A 20,042-nucleotide genomic window follows, 5' to 3' on the forward strand; every position below is an offset into this window, starting at 1 on the left:
TTGCACTATTTTCCTCCTGTGGTATTTCCTTTTGTGATCGTCACCTGGTGAAAAATATCTAGCAAAAGGTCTGCAAATGTCTTTGTCTGATTATTTATACTTGTGGCATAAAATATGACTGTTCTGTATCAGTCACTCAGTAAACTTGTACTGCTTTGTAAATTAGCTATTTAAATTAGGTTAATGTCTTGGGAGTCATTTCTTATTGCCTACAGCTGGACAGTCATTCTCACCAATGTACCATGGTAGGAAGGTTCCCACTACACATTACACAAGGCTTTACATGGTAATGTAGATTAGGTTACTGTCTTGAGGATCTAGTCTTAATATACTGTATATGACAAACTAAAACAACATGAGGATGAAGTGACTGTCATTACGGTAATCTTTATTGTGATTTGTAATGTGTGAATAAGAAAAACAGTAGCTCACAACATGACATACTGTATAAACAGTAATCTCCCAGAGAAAGAGAACATATTTACTGTAGGGTGTCACGTGTGATGGCAGCATCCTGGAAAGACACTCTACCAGCTGGTGTGAGGAAGTACTCCTTGAGGTTGTTGGACACGTCTTTAGCAACTCTGGTTGCCGTCTGCCAACATGTTCCTTGGGTCCAGGAAGCTGGTGTCCTTTTGTACCACCTGCCTTCACTCTCCTGGGCACAGGTCCCCAATGGGTGTGGAGTGGTCAACAAACGTGGGGTGGGTGTACCGTGTTGATGACTCTGTTGTCAGTGTCTGTGATGCAAAGGTAGTTGTAGAGGGCCACGCAGGCCTTCACAATGGTCTCAGCTTGCCCTGGACCAACCTCATTGACTCGTCCCAGGATCCTCCATCTTGCAGCAAGGAATCCAAAGGAGTTCTCTAAAACTGGCTAAAACTCTACTCTGGCTCCCACTAGTGGATATCCACTACACAAGGCTCCTCTTGCTTGGTAAGCTACTCTTGTTCCTCATAGTGGATATAGACTACACAAGGCTCCTCTTGCTTGGTAAGCTACTCTAGCTCCCCCTAGTGGATATACACTCCACAAGGCCCATCTTGCTTGGTAAGCTACTCTGGTTCCCCCTAGTGGATATACACTACACAAGGCTCCTCTTGCTTGGTAAGCTACTCTGGCTCCCATTAGTGGATATACACTACACATGGCTCATCTTGCTTGGTAAGCTACTCTGGCTCCCCTTAGTGGATAAACACTACACAAGGCTAATTTTGCTTGGTAAGATACTCTGGCTCCCCCTGGTGGATAGACACTACTCAAATCAGACTTGCTCCACTCTGGGTGGAGCGCAACAACGATGTGGACAAAGGTGCAGTCTGCCCCCAAAAATCCAGCTCCATCCATGCACATGCAAGCATGTCGATCGATGGAGTGAACCTTGCAGTGACCTTTAGCCTGCAGTGGCAATATGACTCCAGCTAGCTTGCCCCACTACCCAAAGCTAAACCCTAGCAGCCTTTCACTTCAAACAAGGACACTGACATGCTTTGTACTCTGTATGTACCAACAGATATACATTTGATGTTGTTGTGTTTTGAAAATCAGAAGAGGACAGTAAAGACAAACAAACTGAGAAAAAGGAGAGACATTTGAACAAAGAAACTTTGTGAACCATGTACAATGTTCTCTCTCCATCACCATCTCTGTCTCTCTTTCTCTCTTTTGTCATCCTCCTTTCTCCCCCCACCCCCACTTTCCACTGTAGACATCTGGTGATATATATACTGAAGGGTTCTCTGATCACAGACCCAGCCCTCCTGTCCTCCTCCCCACTTTCTATACCTGGGCTGGCAGAGCTTTGAAGAGGCTGTGTTCCCCCCATATTCCCTCAGCGGAACGTCACTGAGCCTCGATTGTTCACAGTGAGGAGGGATAGAGGTCTGTAATCAGACTGGAATAGAGTCTGGGAGAGAGAGTAAGAGGGGACGGGAGTAGGATGAGGAAGACAGGACTCACATATGCTCTACTTTCACCACTCCAGTGAATTTAATAACTCAACCTGCCACACACTTCCACCTCGCACATACTCACTCATGCACACATGAAAACACATATGTACACAGCCTTTGTGCGCTAAATACAATCTCTTATGCATTCCCAGTTGGCAGGAAAGAGTATTAAGAGGCTCTTACCGCAAGGCCTGGTTCACCCTTTAGCCCTTGGGGTCCTGGCAAAAGTAGAGAAAAATGGGTCGGCTCCACATCGTACGTCTGCCACCAGCCCGTGGCGGGGAAATTAAAGGGTGCATAGGTGGGTTTGGTGGTCCGTTGGGTGACAAGTGCATTGGTGGCTTTCGATAGCTTTGGATTGGCAGGTGCATTGGTGGCTTTGGATTGGCGAGTGACTGTGAGTGTAGGCTGGGCTATTGTCATTTTGGGTGCTGTAGGCTGTGGTTTCTGTAGTAGTTTCTTTGGCCCAGGGCTGACTGCCCCCTGGGCTAGAAGGGCAGAGTCTGGCTTCTTCTTGGTAGGCTTAGCCGCAGCAGTGAAAGAGGGTTTCTGCTTTGCCTCGAGCCCCAAGGTGGTCTTCTTGGGGCTGCTGCTGCAGCGAGAGGTGGGCTTGGCTAGGATGGGCTTGGCTAGGATGGGCTTGGCAGGGGTGGGCTTGGGAGGCGTGGGCTTGACAGGGGTGGGCTTGACATTGGCGGGCTTGATATGGGTGGGCTTGGGGGATTTCTGAGTGATGGGGGAGGTTTTGGGGGAGGAGGGAGGGGCGACTCCATTCCAGAGTGGTGCTGTAATGGTCTTGCTCTGGGCCTTGGTCGGGAAGGCTAGCCTAGGCCCTGTCATGAGTAACATCACAGTACCAGGCAGGGGAGAAGGAGTGGTCCTAGGGGTGGGCTTTAGCAGGATGGCCGGCACCACATGCCTAACAGCAGAGGCAGCTGCAGTGGCGCTCCTTGCTAGGTTCATGACCATGGGCTTCCTGTTCAGCTCGGAGGGAGCTAGCAGGGCCAGGCTGGCCGTGATGTTGGGGTCTCGGGTTAAGAGGGGCGCTATGTTTGGCCTGTAGGTGTCACCCTCCATGCACTGTTTCTTAATGTACCTGCAGTAGTTGTGAGCTGCCTGGGAGGAGGGGATCAGGTCAAACTGGCAAATGGCACCCTCGAACTGCACCGAGCCCTGGCCCATCTTCCCGAGCAGGAAGGAGCTCTCAGGGTCCAGGTCTTCTCTGTCTACCGAAGTCAAGTCTGCGTGAACGCTCTGCTTCCCACAGGCAGAGTATAGAGTCACCCTTTGGTCACGGATGTCCAGAGCCAGATGGTGCCACTGGCCATCGCGGAGGTCGTAGTGGAGTGGGACGGCGCTCTTGGGCCCTGTGTGGAGGACAAGCTGCCCCGGGGTCAGCTGCAGGCCTAGCAGGAGCCGGCGATGGCCGGTGAGCACGGTGAAGAGGAAGGCGTTGTTGACACGGTGGGAACGCACACTCAGAAGCAGCGCCAGGTTGGGCCAGTAGGACGGTGGTATGACTGAGCGGGCAGGGGCCTCCACACGTGCCTGTTGGGTGAGGATGACTCCCGATCGGAACGGAATGATCCCTGGACAGATGGAGCATGATGGCTTCTCTCCCGTGAGCCCCAGCCTCTGGAGGATGTCCACATCTGCAAGAAAACAGGACAGGTGTATGATCAGAGTGGCCACGCACACGCGCACACACACACACACACAGAGAGACACACATACTGTGAAGGAAGAATGGCACTGGGAGTAACCGTTTTACGGGCTGCTGACCAGTTATACTATTTTGTGGGTTTTTTGCACTGATTTTAACTGTTTTTATACATAATGATTCCGTCATCGTTTCCTATGACCGAAAAGATCTTCTGGACATCAGAACAGTGATCACTAACCTTGATTTGGAGGAAGAAGTCTACTTCAATAACTCAGCTCACGCAGAACATACTGCTGACCTGAGACCAGGTCCTAATCTAAGGCACCCGGAAGAGGAAAAGCAATATATAGAGGCCAACTTGGGGGCACCCTGATGAAACTACGGCGACGAGTAAATAAAATGCCTCTACCCTCTGTTCTATTGGTGAATGTACAAACACTGGAAAACAAACTACATGGGCTCTGTTTGAGACGATCTTATAAATGGGAACCGTAATATCCTATGCTTGACTGAGTAGTGGCTGTACGAGGACATGGTTAATATAAATCTAGCTGTTTTTCTATGCATCGACAGAACAGAATGGCAGCGTCTCATCAACTGAAGGGCGGGAGTGTGAGTCTCTTTGTGATCAACAGCTGGTGCGCAATCTCTAATATTAAGGAAGTCTCGAGGTTCTGCTTGCCTGAGTTCGAATGCCTCCTGCTAAGCTATAGACCATACTATTTACCAAGAGGTTTCATCTATATTTTTTTCGTAGCTGTCTGCTTACCACCACAAACCGATGCTGGCACTAAGACTGCACTCAACAAACTAAACTCAGCAAAAAATAAACATCCTCTCACTGTCAACTGCGTTTAGTTTCATCAAACTTAACATGTGTAAATATTTGTATGAACATAATAAGATTCATCAACTGAGACATAAACTGAACAAGTTCCACAGACATGTGACTAACAGAAATTGAATAATGTGTCTCTGAACAAAGGAGGTGGGGGATCAAAATCTAAAGTAACAGCCAGTATCTGGTGTAGCCACCAGCTGCATTAAGTGCTGCAGTGCATCTCCTCCGCACCAGATTTGCCAGTTCTTGCTGTGAGATATGTTACCCCACTCTCCCACCAAGGCACCTGCAATTACTTGGGGGGAATGGCCCTAGCCCTCACCCTCCGATCCAACAGGTCCCAGGAGTGCTCAATGGGATTGAGATCCGGGCTCTTCGCTGGCCATTACAGAACACTGACATTCCCTTCAGGAAATCACGCACAGAACGAGCAGTATGGCTGGTGGCATTGTCATGCTGGAGGGTCCGGATGAGCCTGCAGGAAGGGTACCACATGAGGGAGGAGGATGTCTACCCTGTAACGCACAGCGTTGAGATCGCCTGCAATGACAACAAGCTCAGTCCGATGATGCTGTGACACACCGCCCCAGACCATGATGGACCCTCCACCTCCAAATTGATCCCGCTCTATACCACAGGCCTCGGTGTAACACTCATTCTTCTATGATAAATACGAATCTGACCATCACCCCTGGTGAGACAAAACCGCGACTCGTCAGTTTAGAGCACCTTTTGCCAGTCCTATCTGGTCCAGCGACGGTGGGTTTGTGCCCATATGCGACATTGTTGCATATGGTGTCTGGTGAGGACCTGCCTTACAACAGGCCTTTACAAGCCCTCATTCCAGCCTCTCTCAGCCTATTGCGGGCAGTCTGAGCCCCGATGGAGGGATTGTGCGTTCCTGGTGTAACAGGTGTAATGTTCGGATGTACCAATCCTGTGCAGGTGTTGTTATACGTGGTCTGCCACTGCGAGGACAATCAGCTGTCTGTCCTGTCTCCCTGTAGCGCTGTCTCACAGTACAGACATTGCAATTTATTTCCCTGGCCACATCTGCAGTCGTCATGCCTCCTTGCAGCATGCCCAAGGCACGTTCACGCAGATGAGGCAGGGACCCTGGGCATCTTTCTTTTGTTGTTTTTCAGTCAGTAGAAAGGCCTCTTTAGTGTCCTAACTTTTCATAACTGTGACCTTAATTGCCTATCGTCTGTAAGCTGTTAGTGTCTTAACGACCGTTCCACAGGTGCATGTTCATTAAATGTTTATGGGCCATTGAACAAGCATGGGAAACAGTGTTTAAACCCTTTATAATGAAGATCTGTGAATTATCTTTGGAAGACAGGGCCCTGAAAAAGGGATTTTCTTTTTGGAGTGGGTCTGCTAGTACAGTATTTATACAGTGCCAGCAGGATACAAGATAGAGCTCATGAGACGGGAGGTAGAATTTTGACTAGTTGACTATCTGGAGAATCATCATTTGTGGCTCAATATTTACAGGCTAAAAATGTCCAGAAACAAAAGCCCGCCAGCTCTATTTTATGCGTGTCGCCTCACAAATCCTTAACGGGCAGCTTAGTTAAATAGTACCCGCAAAACACCAGTCTCAACATCAACAGTGAAGAGGCGACTCATACTGGCCTTCTAGGCAGAGTTCCTCTGTCCAGTGTCTGTGTCATTTTGCACATCTTAATATTTTTATTAGCCAGTCTGAGATATGGCTTTTTCTTTGCAACTCTGCCTAGAAGGCCAGCATCCCGGAGTCGCCTCTTCACTGTTGATGTTGAGACTGGTGTTTTGCGGGTACTATTTAATGAAGCTGCCAGTTGAGGACTTGTGAGGCGACACGGATAAAATAGAGCTGGTGGATTTTTCCATGAAAAGCAGAACAGAGATGCTACGTCTGGTAAGACGAGGGGTGAGGGGGTGTGTCTATTTGTCAATAACAGCTGGTGCGTGATGTCTAATATTAAAGAAGTCTCAAGGTATTGTTCGCCTGAGGTAGAGTACCTTATGGTAAGCTGTAGACCACACTTTCAACCAAGAGTTCTCATCTATATTATTTATAGCCGTCTATTTACCACCACAGACCAATGCTGGTACAAAGACCGTACTCAACCAACTCTATAAGGCCATAAGCAAACAAGAAATGCTCATCCAGAAGCAGCGGTCCTAGTGGCCGGGGACATTAATCCAGGCAACCTTATATCAGTTTTACCAAATTTTTGTCAGGATGTCACATGTGCAACCAGAGGAAAAAAAACTCTACACCACCTTTACACCACACACAGAGATACAGAAGTGGTCAGATGACGCGGATGCTACGCTACAGGACTGTTTTGCTAGCACAGACTGGAATATCTTCTGGGATTCATTGAATGGCATTGAGGAGTATACCACCTCAGTCATCGGCTTCATCAATAAGTGCATCGATGACGTTGTCCCCACAGTGACCATATGTACATATCCAAACCAGAAGCCATGGATTACAGGAAACATCCACATCGAGCTAAAGGCTAGAGCTGCCGCTTTTAAGGAGCGGGTCACTAATCCAGACCCTTATAAGAAATCCCAGGTCAACATTCACAAAGCCGTGGGGTCAGACGGATTACCAGGACAAGTACTCAAAGCATGCGCGGACCAACTGGCAAGTGTCTTCACTGACATTTTCAACCTCTTCCTGAACGAGTTTGTAATACCTACATGTTTCAAGCAGAACACCATAGTCCCTGTGCCCAAGGAAGCGAAGGTAACATGACTAAATTATTACCACCCCGTAGCACTCATGTCGGTAGTCATAAAGGGCTTTGAAAGGCTGGTCATGAATCACATCAACAGCATCCTCCCGATTACCCAATTTGCATACCGTCCCAAAAGATCCACATATGACGCAATCTCAATCACACTCCACACTGCCCTTTCCCACCTGGACAAAAGGAACACCTATGTGAGAAAGCTGTAGTCAATGAACAGCACAGCGTTCAACAACATATTGCCCTGGGACTAAACACCTCCCTCTGCAACTGGATCCTGGACTTACTGACGGGCCGCCACCAGGTTAGGTTAGGTTAGGCAACAACACGTCTGCCACGTTGATCCTCAACACTGGGGCCCCTCAGGGGTGTGTACTTAGTCCCCTCCTGTACTCCCTGTTCACCTACGGCTGTGTGGCCAAACACGACTCCAACACCATCATCAACGATGAGACAGTCTATAGGGAGGAGTTCAGAGAACTGGCAGTGTGGTGCCAGGACAACAACTTATCCCTCAATGTGAGCAAGACGAAGGAGTTGATCGTGGACGACAGGAAACGGCAGGCCGAACAGGCCCCCATTAACATCAACGGGGCTTTAGTGGAGCTGGTCGAGAGTTTCAAGTTCCTTACTGTCCACATCACTAACAAACTATCATGGTCCAAACACAAAAAGACAGTCGTGAAGAGGTTACGACAAAACCTTTTCCCCCTCAGGAGACTGAAAAGATTTGGCATGGGTTCCCAGATCCTCAAAAAGTTCTACAGCTGCACCATCGAGAGCATCCTGACCGGTTGCATCACCGGCTGGTATGGCAACTGCTCAGCATCTGACCGCAAGGCGCTATAATAGGCGCTGTCAGAGGAAAGCCCATTAAATTGTTAGAGACTCCAGTCACCCAAGTCATAGACTGTTTTCTCTGCTACCGCACGGCAAGCAGTACCGGAGCGCCAACTCTAGCTTCTACCCCCAAGCCATAAGGCTGTTGAACAATTAATCAAATGGCCACCGGACTATTTACGTTGACACCCCCCCCCCCCCCCTCTGCATTTGTTTTGTACACTGCTGCTACTCGCTTTAATATCTATGCATAGTCTCTTCACCCCAACCTACATGTACAAATGACCTCAACTAACCTGTACCTCCGCACACTGACTCGGTTTCGGCACCCTGTATATAGCCTTGTTATTGTTATTTTATTGTGTTACTTTTTATTATTTTTTACTTTAGTTTAATTTTGTAAGTAAGAATTTCATGGTAAGGTCTAAACTTGTATTTGGCGCATGTGACAAATAAAGTTTGATTTGATTTTATTGATTTTATTTGAAATTGTGATTTCCAAAGCACCGGAACTAATGTGGCTCATTTTCATGACAGATCTAAGGTACCATTTATGTTTACGCAGTCTGTCCACGAGAGATAATGGTTTTGATCATTTTTTAAAATTAAAACACAAAATGTATTTTAACATCACCAATAAAATAGTGAACAAAAATATAAATGCAACATTCAACAATGTCAATGATTTTACTGAGTTAGAGTTCATATAAGGAAATCAGTCAATAGAATAAATTCCTTAGGCCATAATCTATGGATTTCACACGACAGGGCAGGGTCGCAACCATGGGTGGGCCTGAGAGGGCACAGTTGGGAGCCAGCTCATTAAACATGGGACCAACACTTTGCATGTTGCATTTATATTTTTGTTCACTATACATTTGATAAATTTTTCCATTAACCAATGTATCTTCCCTAAGGGATGGAAGTCTGTTCTTACCCTCATATTCAAGTCTGGAGATTATTTTATGGTCAATAATTATAGACCAATACGTATTTTCCCAAGACTGCGAAGAGGGTAGTTGCTGAGCGATTGACTGATCACTTGAATACTAGTTATTTCTCATTACACCCCATGCAATTTGGCTTCAGAGCTAACCGTTTTACTGAGTCAGTGAACAGCTATTTTTTGGAGAAGGTTCAATTGAAAGGGGGAGTGATAGGATGTTTTTAGATTTGCAAAAAGCAGTTGATACTGTAAAATCACAGAATTCTACTCTCTAAACTAGCAATGCTTTAAAATTGATGCATTCATATTTATATGACAGAATCCAGTGTGTTAGCATCAATCAGAAAGTGTCATTGTCTGGCAACTGTACAATGGGGGTTCCACAAAGGTCCGTCTAAGGGCCTTTACGCTTAAGCTTATCTTTAAACACTGTATTGATGCAATTGGACACATGTTATCATAGCGCAATACGCTTTACTAAGGGCGATAGGTTCAGTACACAACACTGCATTCTGTATCAAAAAGTAGGCTGGCCCTCTTCTGAGTTTCGTAGACTGATCAATTGCACTCTTTTTGTTTATAAAACCCTCATAAACTTTCATTAATATAAAAATGTTAATAATATTGTTTGAATGTGACGCTATGCAATTCAGCGGTTGTTGATGACAATTATCCCTTTAACGGGATGGCAGCCATAAGAAGATAAGCCACCTCCAACGTCTTTTTAGAGAATTTGTCAGTATGTCCAACTGGCCTCACAACCGCAGACCATGTGTAACCACACCAGCCCAGGACCCCCACATCCTTCTTCTTCACCTGCGGGATGGTCTGAGACCAGCCACCCAGACAGCTGATGAAACTGAGTTGTATGGTTATTTAAAAAATGTAAGCCTGGGATCAAACCCGGGTCTGTAGTGATGCCACTGCGATGCAGTGCTTTTGAACGCAGAGCCACTTGGGAGGCCAAACTGAAAAGTATTTCTGTCTATAATAAAGCCCTTTTTGGGGGGATAAAACTCACTCTCATTGGCTGGGCCTGGCTCCCAAGTGGGTAGGCCTATGCCCTCCCTCCCAGGCCCACCCAAGGTTGCGCCCCTACCCAGTCATGTGAAATCCATAGATTAGGGCCTATTGATTGTATTTCAATTGACAAGATTTCCTTATATGAACTATAACTCAGTAAAATTGGTGAAATTGTTGCATGTTGTGTTTAATATTTTTGTTCAGTATAAGTACATGGGTGTGGTATTAGACTCTAAACTGACTAAGTTGGTCAATACTGTGACATTTAGATAATAAACTGTCTTAACACTAATGCTGCTAAGGTTTATATATATGCTATGATATTTTTCTCACATGTCTTATTGCATTACAAGAAAAACACAAGAAACCATTGCAATCTCTGTACAAGCGTGCATTGAATTTTTTAAAAATCAAAAAACTAATACTTATTACCACTGTTTAATTCTAAAGAAACACAATTTGTTACGTTTTGGATGTTTTTGTATACTTTCAAATGTAAAACTGCTTTTTAAACATGTACATGGACTTGCTCCACAACAAGTCAAGTGACTACAACTACTTTACTATCTATATGGTCGCACACTAGGGGAGCAATTAATGCAAACTGTAGAGTTCCAGTGTGTAGAACAGCTGTTGCCCAATCTGCATTTTTACAACTGGAGCCAACTTCCTGAAAACTTCAAATGTGTGGCTAATGTCAGTGCTTTTACACAGTGGTGGAAAAAGTACCCAATTGTCATACTTGAGTAAAATTATAGATACCTTAATAGAAAGTTATTCAAGTAAAAGTACAATTCCCCCAGTAAAATACTACTTGAATAAAAGTCTAGAATTATTTGGTTCTAAATATACTTAAGTATCTAAGGTAAATGTAATTGCTAAAATATAATTAAGTATCAAAAGTAAAAGTATAAATCATTTCATATTCCTTCTATTAAGCAAAGCCAGCGGCACCATTTTTATTTAAAAAAAATGTAATTTATGGGCAGGCTCCAACACTCAGACATAATTTACAAACTAGGCATGTGTTTAGTGAGTCCGCCAGATCAGAGGCAGTAGGGATGTCCAGGGATGTTCTCTTTATAAGTGTGTGAATTAGACCATTTCCTGTCCTGCTAAGCATTCAAAATGTAACTAGCACTTTTGGGTGTCAGGTAAAATGTATGGAGTAAAAAGTATATTATTTTCTTTAGGAACATAGTGAAGTATAAATAGTAAAGTAATGTACAGACACCCCCAAAAATAACTTAAGTATTACTTTACAATATTTTTACTTAAGTACTTTACACCACTGCTTTTACACCAAAAGTTAAACATTGGTTAAAAGAACAGCAGGTTTGTAGCCACTTATGAATTTGTTTTGTTGCTGTTTGTTTTTGTTAATGTTTTTTACTATGTGTTTTTACAACTCATAGGTCCAATAACAATTTGTCCGATAATTATTATGTGCAATGTCTTGACTTCTGTGTGGAAACATATCTGTATGTCCTGACCTCTGTTTTTTGTACTATTCTTTTCTTATTTTATTTTAAATATGTTTGATATCTGTATGTTGTCTGCTCGTAAATGTTTTTTTTTGTTTATATGTTCACCTGCCTGGGGACTGCAGATGGAAATTAGCTGTTGGCTAAATCTAGTCCAAGGCATTTTTATCAATTGTACTGAGACTTATGTTTTGTTGTATATTGCGTCTGTTCAAATAAAGATAATGATAATAATAATAATAATAATAATATGTTCAATGTAAAAAATTGGCCCCCGCTCGCAACCACCCGGCAGGTGGTCCCTGGAATACACCATGGGGACTGCAGGCGATGGGACTAACACTGACTGGTTTGGGTTGATTGGTGTGTCTCTGCTCTAAGACAGAAACCAAACATGCAGTCAGTAGTAGTGCACTCCATAGGGAATTGGGAGCCAGAGACGCAGCCATACAGTTTGTGTTTAGCACCTGGTTGGAGTTCACAGCCTTTCTGGTATCCCTGCCCGACTCCGATTTAGGAAATGATGACCTTTCCTACGCACGCCTTTCCTGCGCACTTCTCATAAGTTAATATTTAGACTTACTTTCTGCAGGTGCGTAACGGACATTGAAAACCCTCCCACTTACTGGCCAACAGATTTTCTCGTGGAGTTTCAATTCAGGGTTTTCAGTAAATGTATCTTAAGCCATCCCTTTAAAAACGGTGTACCTTTAACTCCAATTTTGTCGACAGACTAGAATACATAAAAAAACAGGTTCATAATATAGGGATCAACAAAAGAAAGCCAACTAAATATGTGCATATTCGTCTCCGATTGAACTCTAACTGGTAGATAAAAAAAATACTCTGATTTTGTAGATTACTTAGGCAAATTTTGGGGTAAGGAAAGTATGTATTTTTCATTTAAAAAACAGGTTTGGAGAGCCTGTATGATTTATCCTGAAAGTTGCCATAATCAAGTTCAATCCATTAAATATTAGAAGGTGTAAAAAAGTGTACAATAAAGGGTTGAACAATAGCCCTATAAATCTACCTTAATCCTCACTAATCATGGAACTGTCCAGTCGTCGTGAACCGTGCACTAAGGTCCATGTTAAACCTGCTACGTGTGGTTCCATAATGATTCAAATAGGCTACATGTCCCAATTTTTTGCACACTAAAGTGAGAGTTATAAATGTATGTGGGTATTACTGACGGTGGCTCCCAATAGTGGCTAATATTTAACATGACACAAAATGTAAAATATAACGGAGAAAAGAGCATAAACAGGTTCAGCCCGACAGAATCCTATAGCTTGCGTCTCCAAATGTCATCCACGCAAATGATGAGGGCACACAATTAATAATGGTACAGTTATTTATATACTACTTAACTGTAGAAAGGGGGCCTCAATACATGTCATGTTGATTTGATTTTCAGTTTGCTTCCATATGACTGGTTTCACATTCATCTCTAGGGATCCTTCTCAATCCCCTTCTCCAAATGAGTTACTCATTTACCTAGCTCTTATCAATTTATAAATTACAGTGCATGGAGAATGCTGTTTTTTTCTATCAGAAAAAATAAAGTAGATGCTTTTTCCACTTTTCCCGCATGTTCACACAACCTTATTCGTGGTCTCCTCGCATGTAAAGGTAGTGGAATTAAGTCATGGTCTGAATACGACATATCTGTAGACACACCTCGGCCACACCTTAATTTCTTAGATTTCCACCCAGAACAAATAGCGGGTAAATAGCAGGCAATTCTCATGCATAAGTTCAAGGTCATAATACGCATAGAGAAAAGTACAGAAGAAGGGAATTATGTTCCATTTGTGCGCCTTTAACTCGGGTCGGAATTGCCCCCTATGGCCTATGCCTCTTCTCTTCTAATTCAATTCCACATAATGAATTAATTCAGGGCCTCATTACTCCAAAATAGTACAAAATAATGTTAATTTGAACCAGAGCAGTTATTGGAATTGTGTCAATTGTGTTCATTTGTGTCTTTGGAAAGCCGCAAACCTCACAAGAGCCATCACACCTTAATGAGCCGTTTGAGCTCTACACACATTGCCATGGAAATGTCCAAATCCCATACAGCATGTTTACAGGCTTGTGCTATGAGCACAATATAACTCCAATCCAATCTGTTTTACTGCTTTTCCGCTATTAAATAGGGACTGTGAAACCAGGGTGGAAAATAAAATAAATTAATGCCAGAAGGAAGTAATGTCTTACCTTCAGAGTGTACTTGTGCAAGTCCCAGGTAGCAAGTACAATATAAAACTGTACAGAGCAATAGGACTCTCCTGTGAGGAAGAAAGGAGAGGCTGGTTAGAAACACTCTACAGCAATTCATGTTACAGCTAGGTTGGCTCAGTAAACAACTTATAAATCTTAAGGCCCAAAATGCATTTTTATTATATTGAAAAATGGACCTTTCATGAGACACTATACTTCCCTTTATATCATTGTAGTTGATATCAATGGTAAGTTGAATTTTCAGATGGGATGTATGAGCATGACATGAGAAAGACTTATGAGTGTTACTGCATTATGGGGACGTCAGGTGAAATCAAAAGCTTAAATCTTGGTCAGAACATACCCCAAAACAACAACAACCCAATCACAGTCTGTCATTTAATTACTCTCTCCATCATAATCATAATTATCATCATCATAAAGAATTGCAATAAAGTTCTCTGCAGAACTATTTCACGTTAAAGGTAGCTTAGTCTCTAACACCCAGCAGCAGCCTCCAGTGAACATGTTCCTCTCACCACACTACAGGGGCTGACCAGGATCGAGTTCACTAGGCCACGCAATGGAAAACCTTCAAATAATTTAGCAATTGAAAGCTACAATAAACGTTTCATAATGGTCCAGGTAGTCCCTCCCTGTTTCAGTCTGTTTTCTATTTCAGTTTGGTGTCCCAAGAGGGGTGAGGTGAGTGAATGACAGTTGGACTGGTAGCTCCAGAAGGTGAGGTCAGTCAGTATAGGTGCATCAAAGCTGGGACCGAGAGACTGAAAAACAGCTTCTATCTCAAGGTCATCAGACTGTTAAACAGCCATCAATAACACAGAGAGGCTGCTGCCTACATACAAACTCGAAATCATTGGCCACCTTAATAAATGGATCACTAGTCACTTTAATAATGGCACTTTAATAAGGTTCACATATTTTATATTACTCATCACATATGTATATACTGTATTTTATACCATCTATTGTATCTTGCCTATGCCGCTCGGTCATCGCTCATCCATATATTTATATGTACATATTCTTATTCCACCCCTTAGACTTGTGTGTACAAGGTAGTTGTTGTGGAATTGTTAGATTATTTGTTAGATATTACTGCATGGTTGGAATTAGAAGCACAAACATTTCGCTACACTCACATTAACATCTGATAACCACGTGTATCAGATCAATAAAATGTGATTTGATTTGGGTGAATAGGGGATCCTGTAACAGGAGGAAAGGAGCTGTCACTTTGGTTATTACCATCGGAAGACATTGAGAGACACTGGAGGAAATGTCTAAAGCAGCTGTGGTTGTGGTTAACCCCTCCCCTTCCCCAGTCTGAACAAAGTCATTCTGCTTTAGCAAATAACAACCTGGAGAACCAGAGAATGCTCTGAAACCACGGTCTGATGTCACAGTAAGTAATGCAGCGGAGTGCGATCATCACCAACCCGACACCACTCTTAACAGCTGGTTGTGTGTGTCTGTGTGTGTGTGTGTGTGTGTGTGTGTGTGTGTGTGTGTGTGTGTGTGTGTGTGTGTGTGTGTGTATGTGTGTGTGTGTGTGTGTGTGTGTGTGTGTGTGTATGTGTGTGTGTGTGTGTGTGTGTGTGTGTGTGTGTGTGTGTGTGTGTGTGTGTGTGTGTGTGTGTGTGTGTGTGTGTGTGTGTGTGTGTGTGTAACCTGTATCCTAAAGGTGGTTTGGTTAGGGGAGATACTGATGCTTGTATGACGGGCTCTGTGGCAGGTCTGGGTTATGTGGGTTTGCTGGACAATTGGATTCTATTCGTTTGGAAACAACACTGCTTTTTAATAGGCAAAAGTTGCAGCCTTGATGGTTTAGTTCAGACGGGGCTGTGTGACAGGTTGTTGGAGCTCCGTGGTCTCCTGTAATGTGAAGATGAACCTACAGGAGACAGTTTCGGCATACAGTGTAAATACGTCTTACGTCTGCATATATCCTGTCTTTGGCGGTTTCACACTGCAACACCAGGGCTGACTTTACAGCTGAGAGATTTGCAAGCAAGTTGAGTCTTCAAAATACAGGGCCAAAAGAACAAGAAAGCATAAAATACTAGTCAGCACAACCCTCAGTCAGAACTCACTTCATGGATCTACTGTTTCTGTTAGACCTGCACTGCAAGAACCATTGGTTGTCTCCCAGTGAGCAAAAGTATACAGTTGAGTAGGAATGCCTGCCCTCTCAAAGACCTCTCCATCCTGGTTGACAACTCCTCAGTGTTGCCCTCCCAGAGTGAAAAGAACCTTAGCGTGACCCTGGACAACACCCTGTCGTTTTCTGAAAACATCAAAGCAGTGACCCCCTCCTGCAGGTTCATTCTCTACAACATCGGTAGAGTACGACCCTACCTCACACAGGAAGCGGCACAGGTTCTAATCCAGGCACTTGTCCTCTCCAGTCTGGACTACTGCAAATCGCTGTTGGTTGGGCTCCCCACTTGTTTAATCAAACCACTGCGACTTATCCAGAACACAGCAGCCCGCAAGGTTTTCAACCTTCCCAAGTTCTCTCAAGACACTCCACTGGCTTCCAGTCGAAGCTCGCATCCACTACAAGACCATGGTGCTTACCTACGGAACAGCAAGAGACACTGTCCCTCCCTACCTTCAGGCTATACTCAAACCCTACACCCCAACCTGAGCACTCCATTCTACCACCTCAGGTCTCATGGCCCTCTCACCCTGTCCCAATGGTGGATCCAGCTTCCGAAAACATCAGAAAATCTACCTCTTCAAACAGTATCTTAAATAATCCTCGTCGTCACCCTCCCCGCAGCTCTGACTCTACTTATGGCTACGATATTGAAGAAAACTTTTCTCTACTGTATATGCCTGTGAAATGTGGTTGTCCTACCTAGCTATCTTAAGATGAATGTACTAACTTAAGATGAATGTAGTTGCTCTGGATAAGTGTGGCTGCTAAATTACTAAAATGTCAAATGTAAATTCTTTGGCATACTTGTTTTGATTTGGCCTTTTTTTAAATCAGGTAAGTCATTGAGAACAAGTTCTCTTTTACAATAACAACATGACAAACTCTCGACATCTTCCCTTATGTAAGAGATGCACAATCGGAAATGGTCTATTATTTATTGCCCCCTTTGACATCCTAAAGTCATGCCAAAGCCCCCAACTGTTCAGATGTTGAAACCTCAATGATGCCTGGAGCTTCTGAGTGACCATTACAATCAATTTACCAGGCAGCTTGTCTGATTTAAAAATGCCATTATACTAAAGCTCTGTTTCTCATTTTGTAGTCTGTGTGTAGGGCTCATCTTCCTCTACTTTTCTGCATGCCTTCGACCTTTGTGGTTCCACTGACCTCTGTCCTATCCTCACACTCTCTGTCCTTTATTACCTTCACCATCTATCTCTGTCCTCTCTTTTTTTCCCAATTTGTATTTCTCTCTTTCTATATGTATTTCTCTCTCTCTCCCCTCTCTCTGTGAGAGTTCTATCCATCTGGTCTCAACACATATACACATTTGATTGAACTTTGATAATATCCAGATATTTTTTTTTTTTGCCAATATTGTTAACTAAATAGGTTATGCTGTTTATTGTCATCAGTTGAACACCAGTGAAATTATGATGTATCACTTTGAAAACCTAGCTGTTTATTTTGAAGAGTAGATAGCCTAACATTGACTGGCTGTGGACATCAATTTTGTCAGGACATGAATTGAGGCACTGGACATTCCTTGATCTACTTCCTTGCTCTTCCCTTCCTTCCCTCCTCCTTTTATTGATTAACAGACTTGTTCATTCATTGGGGGTAATAAGATTTTGGGATATTCCTTTCATATACGAAATGGTAAAATGGTAGGCTATTTGATAGTGAAAGTCATCTGATAAAATATGAATAGTATGACCTATGAAAAAATGAAAGCGTATTTAGCCTCCTTTATGAAAATGAAAAGTTGACAAACAAACAACATGAAAGAGACAGATATAACAACAAGTTGCTTGTTTGGAGACGGATAATGGACTGACGATAACCAAAAACAGATGGAACTCAAAAGTTGACAAATCACTTCACAGAATCTCCCTCTTCGATAAGACTGAGAGATAGCTGTTCACACAACTCACCCGCGGACTCCAAGCTGGTTTAAGTGTGGAGTGCGGTCATTATCCGGGTCCATCGTTAGTACTTCATTATGCAGTGTGATTTCTTACAACAGTTCATCCTTCACCAAAACGACCCGGTTTAATACCTTATCACTTGAACTCTTTACAGTGTTGCAAAACAAAACGACGAAAAGTCCCTGGAATGGTCAACACTTCAGAGGCTTCGGCTAGGTGAAAACGAATGTCACATGGCCTTCTAAATACTGCCACTTTTAGACAAAAGACGTTCGTTTTCAGTCGCCGGGGGAATTTAATATGCTTAATTGTACGCGCACTTTGCGCTGAGAAAGTTACAGCTTTTGATGAGAGCGCCGTGCATTCCAAAGATAACACAGCAAATGTATTTGAGTTCATTTCTCAAACGAATAAAAAACATTTCTCAAACGAATAAAAAAACCTACAGTAGGCATATAGTAGCATATGCATCTTCTCACTTTTTGCCCTCAACGGTATTCTCCTAAAACCATTGCTTGACTGCATATTCGACCTAAATTAGCCTATTGTTAAATCACATTCGAAAAGGTTACAAAGTAGATCCTGTTCCAACTGAATCAGTAACTTTCTCTGGAGCTTAATACAAACAGCTTCGGGATATTTCAGACTCTAGGCAACTGTAAACCTGCCACAAATGAACATCGGTTGTGACAGGATGCTGGACCATTGTCAGCCGGCAGGTAGAACACATACCAAGAAGGTTAGGGCAGTAAACGGAAAAGTCGCTAGTTCGAACCTCCGAGCTGAGTAGGTGACAAATCAGTCGATCTGCCCAAGGCACTTAATCCTAAATGCTCTGGATAAGAGCGTCTGCCAAATGACCAGGTGAAGGTGAAGGTGGAGGAGACGGGTTAAATAAGTATTTTTAATCCTTGAGACATGGATTGTGTATGTGTGCCATTCTTAGTGTGAATAGGCAAGACCAAATATTGAAGTGCCTTTGTACGGGGTATGGTAGTAGGTGGGTTTAAGTGTGTCAAGAACTGCAATGTTCCTGGGGTTTTCACAGTCAATAGTTTCCTGTGTGTATCAAGAATGGTCCACAACCCAAAGGACATTCAGCCAATTTGAGCCAGCATCCCTATGGAACGCTTTCGACACCTTGTAGAGTCCATACCCCGAAATAATTTAGGCTGTTCTGAGGGCAAACGGGGGTGCAACTCAATATTAGGAAGGTGTTCTTAATGTTCTGTACACTCAGTGTATATAGGCTAGGATAACTGAACATCTGCATTCAAAATCACATCGTAACTATCAGTCAGGTCTACTTCAATTAGGCTGCATATGCAAGTGTGTGAGTGACTCCATCAACCTCTGATCCCATCGCAAAAAAACATCCAGTATAGAAATACTTACTTTGTGTCGAGATGAGAGGTTCTGCAATCTCTCCTTCGGATCCCTAGATTCATTTGTATTCATTTGTCCTGGCAGTCAAAAACCTGATCTGTTAATCACAGCGTGACTCCTTTGCAAGGGAATAGAACGCACCGGTTGTCCTCTAACACATTTGAGAAGCTTGCAATAAAGTTCCAATGGAAAGCTCTTCTATTGATTTGCCTATCAAGACCAACATAAATGACTGTAGTCAGCCAGAGAGCAGTTTGACAGGAAACTTTCCAGGGTGACTTTCTTCCGATATTCCCCGTGGTTCATTCATTTATGCCGATCCGTAATGAGGGACGTTGAATCAGAAAGGAAATGTTTAGTTCTTGAGGGGGTTACCGAGTCAGGAGCGGAGAACTCATCCTTTTCCTTTTTAAACAGCCTCTCTGTGGGTGACCGCAGCACAGGGTGTCGGGTTACAAACCTAGTCGGGGTTACAAACCCAGCGGTTGCGCTAGGCAACTACACGAAGCCTCCAGGGGGTGGCCACACGAACCCGCTTAATCGGGAAACTGTCCTGTTAAAATGACCATTGAAATAATCGACGGCCGTATTTGAGAAGGTGCGTATATTTATTATCTACAATGTTATGAAAATAGGCTCAACGGGATCTTTATGCACTAGAACGTTTATTTAACTGGTTTATTTGAATTAATGTAGCATGTCTAACAGATGATCATTGCTTATGATGAAGGCCTAGAGCATAGGTATTTCCTGCATTAGCATGTGACTCTTAATTAACTTGTTTCACAAAACCTCCCCGCATTCTAGTTTTCACAGAT

The 20,042-nt window shown here is 43.4% G+C and overlaps 1 protein-coding gene across 3 annotated transcripts in view; it reads right to left on the reverse strand.

Moving 5' to 3' along the window:
* col27a1a (collagen, type XXVII, alpha 1a) overlaps positions 1-19,670 on the reverse strand; it is a 292,008-nt gene extending 272,338 nt beyond the window's left edge. For all 3 annotated transcript variants that reach the window (XM_090235098.1, XM_090235099.1, XM_036977752.2), the window contains exons 1-3: positions 19,234-19,670; positions 13,723-13,793; positions 2,136-3,604 (exon numbers count right to left, since the gene is read on the reverse strand). In XM_090235098.1, the coding sequence (XP_090091224.1) occupies positions 2,136-3,604; positions 13,723-13,793; positions 19,234-19,286 (1,593 nt within the window). In that variant the 5' untranslated portion in view covers positions 19,287-19,670. The remainder of the gene's footprint in view (positions 1-2,135; positions 3,605-13,722; positions 13,794-19,233) is intronic.
* Positions 19,671-20,042: the final 372 nt, after the last annotated feature.

Source organism: Oncorhynchus mykiss, chromosome 5, assembly GCF_057628025.1.
Source record: "Oncorhynchus mykiss isolate SJ-2025 chromosome 5, ASM5762802v1, whole genome shotgun sequence".
NCBI classification, from domain to species: domain Eukaryota; kingdom Metazoa; phylum Chordata; class Actinopteri; order Salmoniformes; family Salmonidae; genus Oncorhynchus; species Oncorhynchus mykiss.